The 6,391-nt window shown below is 51.4% G+C and overlaps 1 protein-coding gene across 1 annotated transcript in view; it reads left to right on the forward strand.

Moving 5' to 3' along the window:
* CACNA2D2 (calcium voltage-gated channel auxiliary subunit alpha2delta 2) overlaps positions 1–248 on the forward strand; it is a 119,304-nt gene extending 119,056 nt beyond the window's left edge. The window contains exons 36-37 of the mRNA XM_027768603.1: positions 2–32; positions 123–248. Of these exons, the coding sequence (XP_027624404.1) occupies positions 2–32; positions 123–248 (157 nt within the window). The remainder of the gene's footprint in view (position 1; positions 33–122) is intronic.
* Positions 249–6,391: the final 6,143 nt, after the last annotated feature.

Below are 6,391 nucleotides of genomic sequence, written 5' to 3' on the forward strand. Positions count from 1 at the left end.
GCCCGCACATCTGCTTCGACTATAACGCGACGGTGAGGGGTGGGCAGCGGGCACGGCGCCCCGCCGGCCTTTCGCGGCCCTGTGCCCGCCTAGGCCTACCAGGTCCTTGTCTGTCCCCGCAGGAAGATACCTCAGACTGCGGGCGTGGAGCCTCCTTCCCGCCATCGCTGGGCGTCCTGGTCTCACTGCAGCTTCTGCTACTCCTGGGCCTGCCCCCCCGTCGTCCCGCCCCAAGGTCCCCGCCTTAGAGCCTCGTCCCTCCCTCACTGAAGGACTCCAGCTCCCAGGCCCCAGGTCTCACACCTTGGGTTGGAAGAATCCCAAAGGGGGGCGCCACCGTCTTTGGCATCCGAGCTGCGTCTTACCATGAGACTGCCTGCAGACCTCTGCATTCCCACCGGACTCACCCCGTGGGCTGGGACAGAGGCCGTGCATCCTGGTGCCAAATCAGGCCTCTGCTGCCTGCCGGCCTGGAGGCTGCCTCAGTGGGGGAGACTGTGCCTCAGCTGGGCTCCCCTGCCCACCCTAAACCCAACCTGGTTTCCCTGAAAATAATGGAGGAGGGTGAGAGAGCAGTTAGAGGCCCCAGCATCCCAGCTTGAACTCTGGCAGGAGAGAGATCAGGGCAGCCCGTGGGCTCCTGCCCAGTCAGGCCTCCTGCCCCATCAGGCCTCCAGCCACATGCGCAAGCCCTGTAGGTGTCCCAGTCAGTGACAGCGGTTTAGACACACCCCCATACACACTCGGAGCCCTGAGGGCAGAAGCTGGCTTCACAGTAGGCCTACCCCAGGGGGCGCTCACACAGACACACACACACACACACACACACACACACACACACACTGGGGTAGGGTGGGGCGGGGGCCCACAAAGCCTTACGCAGGGCGAGGGGTCGTGGGAGGGTGGGCACCTGCTCGCTCCATCTGCTCACCACCCACCTCTCATCTGAGCTGCACCCAGCTGGTCCTCCCATCTTAAAGCTGAATGTCAAACAGTGCCAAATGCCGGGACAGGGGTGAAAATCTCTCTGTCCGCCCCTAGCCACAGTGTCCCCCAAGTGCCCCTCACCCTGCCAGGTGCTCATTGTAACCATATCTCACTAGTGTCAGGCCCCCAGTGGGACCCCATGCCACTGCCTCGCCCCTGTGCAGAGGAACCCCCACCAGACATTGCCCTTTGCCTTAGCAGGGGTGATTTGGTCTCTCCTGACTGGGCCATCTCACTGTCAATCTGGCCCTTACACACTCAGGCCTGTGACCACTCCGTCTCCGTCCAACTCACACACACACACACACACACACAGAGCACACACATTCCCTGCCCCCAGGAGGCCAAACTGCCCCTTCTCTGCTGAACACACACATTCAAGTGCACGCAAACACACACACACACATACACACTGTGCATGCACAGAGGCTGGGCCCGGGCACATCTCTTCACACCATTCATTCTGGTCATTTCCCCCAAGGCATCCCAACCTGGGGGCCAGTGGGGAACTGAGGGCAAGGGGATGAAGCCTTGGGGCTCAGACGGACTGGGAGGAGGGGGGAGGGTGATGCATTAATTAATGGCTGCATTAATTAATGTCACATTGCTTGTTGCTTTCTCAGTGTGTGTATGGTCCATGCCCGCTGCCGGTGCCAGGCTGAGCTTCCCTGCTGTGTGCCCGGCCTGGGTGTCAGCTGTGTCCTGCGGGGGCGTGTGTGTAACTGTAGTGTAGTCAGGTGCTCAATGGAGAATATAAAAATAAAAAAGAAAACATATACAGAAAAATAAATATATATTTTAAGTTTAAAAAACAGAAAAACAGACAAAACAATCCCCATCAGGTAGTTGTCCAACCCCCAGCTGGGTCTGATCCGTCTCATTGCCCACCTGACCTGGCTGTCCCCTCACCTCAGGCTGGGGGGCTGGGGGGCCATTCCTTTTCTCTGCCCTTTTTTTTTTGTTGTTGTTCTATTTTGTACAGACAAGTCGGAAAAACAACAGCGACAAAAAAGTCAAGAAACTTTGTAAAATATCATGTGTGTGATTCCTTGTAAAATATTTTCAAATGGTTTATTACAGAAGATCAGTTATTAAATAATGTTCATATTTTCACTTCAAATGGTTCCCATCCACTGTGTTGGCCTTGGTAGCTATGGACAGGTGGCCAAAACCACCAAGTCACACTTACTGCTCTGCTGGGGACAAAGGTCATGGCAATCCAGGTCCCTGGTGGTCAGAGGCATGCCACTTCACACACCTAGTAAGTGCCAGGTCCTTGACATACTTTGTCTCAAATCATCCCAAAAGCCTTCAGGAGGGACCAGCTGATGGAGTAATGGTTTTGTCGCTGGACTCCCACGTAATCAACCACAGTTCAAGTCCTGGACCCGGCAGCTTAAAACTCATGCCAGGGGGACCAGCAGATGGCGTGGTGGATAAAGCCACTGGATTCCCACATAGCCAACTGTGGTTCAAGTCCTGGACCTGGTGGCTTGCTCTCTCATTTTCTCTCTGTGTCTGATCAAACAAAAAATAATAATAATAGTAATAAATGAAGTTAAATAAAATAATTTAAAAATAAAACTCACACCAGGTGCATGTGCGTGCATGCCTAAGATCCCAAGAGGATAATGGAGGAGAAGGGATTGCAGCGTGACCATCCCTCTACTGGGTGATTTCTTGCTTTTTGTCTCTCTGGCAAGCACACGTGCCCTATAGCAAAAAAAAAAAAAAAAAAAAAAGAAAAAAAAAAAGCCTCCAGGAAAAATAGTCTGAAAAAATAAAGGGCTGGCCCAGTGGCCTGGTGGTTGGGGAAGTCAGATCCTACATGGTCAACCATGTGGTTCAAGTCTCAGCCAGGTGCGTGTCTATGTGTGTCCAAAATCCCAACCAGATGGAGACGTGGAGGATGGGATTGCTGCAGGACCATACCCTATCAGTGGGTGCTTTCTTGATTTATGGTTCTCTAGCAAGCACACAAACCCGCTGGCTATTTATTTATTTATTGACCATAGAGCACAAGCGATCGCCAGAGAGACAGAGAATGCGAGAAATCACCCCCCAGGTGGACAGCCATGCTACGATCCCTTCTCCTCTACTCTCCTCTCAGGATTCTGAGTATGCACGCACACACACCCAGCATGAGTTTCAAGCCACCAGGTCTGGGACTTGAACCACAGTCCGCCATGTCGGACCAGGACCTTAACCACCACACGACTGCTGAAACCAGAAAAAAAAATTGTTTTTCTAAAGAATGATTTAACTTTATTTATTAAAATTTGACCAGAGAGGGACAGAGAGAGAAAGTGAGAAAGCAAGCCACCAGGTCTGTGGACTTGAACTACAGTTGGCCATGTGGGAGGCCAGTGCTCTTAACCATCATGCCACCTGCTGGGCCCAAATTTTTAAAGCCTCTCAGCACCTCCAGGCCAGTATCTCCAAGAAAAGAAGAAAAGGGAGGGGCCAGCTGGTGGCCTGGTAGTCGGGCCAACTGGATCCCACATGACCAGGTACACAGTTTGAGTCGTGGAACTGGCAGCTTGAAAAACATGCTGGGCACGTGTGTGTGTGCGTGTGTGTGTGTGTGTGTGTGTCCAAAATCCCAAGAGAATGAAGGAGAAGAAATTGTGGCATGCCCATCCTCCTTGGGGTGACTTTTGACTTTCTCTGGCAAGCAAACATACCCTATAGCAAAACCTAAAAAAAAAGAAAGAAAGAAAGAAAGAAAGAAGAGAGATGAGATGCCGGTGGAAATGGAGGTCCAGCCATCAGGTGGGACCAGCAAGGACTGACGTACAGGTCCCCTGCGGAGCAAGAACTCGGCGTTCTCGAAGGGAAGAGAGCTCACTTCATGAAAGTATTCGTCAGGCCAAGCAGAACCTGTGATCCCAACTTAGGGAGCCTGAGGCAGGAAGATGGCAAGCTCATGGCTGCACGGAGCAACATGGCCACACCCTGCCTAAAAAAATAGCCACGTTGGGGACAGCTGGGGCATGGTGGTAAAGATGCTGGACTCCCATATGGCCATCCATGGTTCGAGTCCTGGACATGGTGGTTTGCTTCCTCACTTTCTCTCTGTCTCTGTCTCTCTATGGTGAGTGCCTTTGCCCTATAGCAAATTCAAAAATAATAATGGGGATGATAAATAAGATTTGTTTAAAAATAGCCATGTGTGATGGCATCTGCCTGTAGTCCCAGCTGGCAGGCTGAGGCAGGAAGAGGGTCACAAGACAGCCAGACCCTGTCTTTGAAAAAAAAACAAAAAGTAATGGAGAAAGGTGAAAATTACTGAAATTATTACTGTCATAGAATTATTTTCATTATACATTTTTAAAGAGATTTTTTGCTATAGAGCACATGTGCTCACCAGAGAGACAGAGACAGAGAGACAGAAAGAGAGAAACCCCCTCCGCCCCCCCCCACCCCCCAGGAAAGATAGCCACGTTGCAATCCCTTCACCTACATTCTTTTCTCGGAATCTTGGACATGCACACAAACACACCCACGTGATGCTCAAGCCTCTGGGTCCGGAACTCGAACCATGGTCAGCCATAAAGGTGTCCAACAGCACCATTATCCCCTCTGCTGGTCCATTACACAGACACTTTTAAAAAGTAGCTTAGGGGCCATGAGCAGCAGTTCAGGAGTAACATGATGCTCTGTGATGGACTCACCTGAGAAGGTCTCAGGTTGGCACTTGGAGGTACATGCCAGCTGCACACCCGTGCAGTGATCTGGCTGACTGAGGCTGGGGGTGGGTCCTTATTCTTGGACCTCTACTAAGGTCCCTGTCCTTCTCCATCTCTCTATCTCTTTGTCTCTCTCTCTCTCTCTCTCAGAATAAAACAAACTTAAAAAAAAAAAAAAAGAGTAGCTAGCTCTTGATGCAGCAGTAACTGCACAGGGGTAGCTAGACCCCCACCGGCGACTGAGTTTCCAGTCCCCAGCCTGGTCAGCCTGAAACTACTGGGCACCCGAGTGAGACCAAAATCCAATGGGCTGCAGTGCAACTAGGCCCTGTGAAGGGTGCTTATCTCCTCTCTAGCGCTTACATACACTCATGTGCAAACACACACTCTATCATGAATAAAGGGAAAAAAGGTTTTAAGTAACTCAGGGGTCTGCAAGTGGCATGGTGGTTAAGGCATTGGATTCAATATGGCCAACTGCATGGTTCAAGTCCCTCATCCAGCATGCATGAGTACATGTGTGCCCAAAATCCTGAGAAGAGAATGGAGGAGGGATTGCAGCATGGCCGTCCCTCTTAGGGGATGATTTCTCATTTTCTCTCTCTGTTTCTGTCTCTTTGTCTCTCTCCAGCAAGTGCACATGCCCTATAGCAAAATTAAAAAAATAAAAATAAAAAAAAAAAGAAGTAATTCAGGCTGGCCAGTGGCATGGTGTGGCGGTTAAGACAGCTGAATCCCACATGATCAACAGTATGGCTTGAGAAACATGCCAGGCGCATGCGAGTGCAGACCCAAAATTCTGAAAGGAGGGAAGAATGGAGGAGAATGGATTGCGGTATAACTTCCCCGTAGGAAGCGTTTTCTCACATTCATTCTCTCTCTCTCTCTCCAGCAAGTGTATGCACTCTAAAATAACAACAATACAATATAGAAAAAAGTCCGTTTGCACAGAACATATCTGCTGGAAGCCACTGTGGTGGAGATGCTTGACCCAGATTGTCTTACCCTGACAGCAATCAGAATGTAGAGAGGACAGTCACCAAGGCAGCCCAGCCTGTACCCTCTAGGGGAGGGAGTCCTGGGTTCCAGTTGCGCACCCACTTCACTCACTTGTAACAGGTGCAATGCAAGCAATACAATGAACGCGAATGAGGGGGGATTGGCATTTTACAGCCCTATCTCCTTTGATCCTTGTACTGGACATGACCCCGTCATTATCTCCATTTTAATGTCCAATTAACTGAGTCCCAAAAGGGTTTGGAAACGTGGCCAATGTCATGCAAGGCCGCCAAATGGCAGAACCAGGATTCCAGTGTAGGTCGGGTCCCACTCAGACCGCAGAAGTTCTGGAAGTCTGCACACTCAGATACGCACCCCAGGGCCGGGAAACATGGTCACCCACACACCTGCCCGCAGGGACACACCCACCCTGGGGTACGTGCTCACATAGAGCCTTTCTTCTGGGGGAATTCAGCGAGCACGTGGCCAGAGGCTGTGCTGCCTCCCAAACACGCCCCGGTTTCCTAAGTTAGAAACGCTCTTTCATCTCTAACCCTGCTCCAATTCCCGACAACGGGCGGAAACGGCCCTTAGAACTACACGCCCAGCACACCCTCCCCGCACCTTTAAGAGAGCGCAGCTGGCGCACGGCCTCCTGGGACTTGTAGTTCTACCCAGCATTCCGTCCCGTTTGCCGCCGGCTGCGGCCAAGGACT

The sequence above is a fragment of the Tupaia chinensis genome, unplaced genomic scaffold (genome assembly GCF_000334495.1).
Source record: "Tupaia chinensis unplaced genomic scaffold, TupChi_1.0 Scaffold147003_1, whole genome shotgun sequence".
NCBI lineage: Eukaryota > Metazoa > Chordata > Mammalia > Scandentia > Tupaiidae > Tupaia > Tupaia belangeri.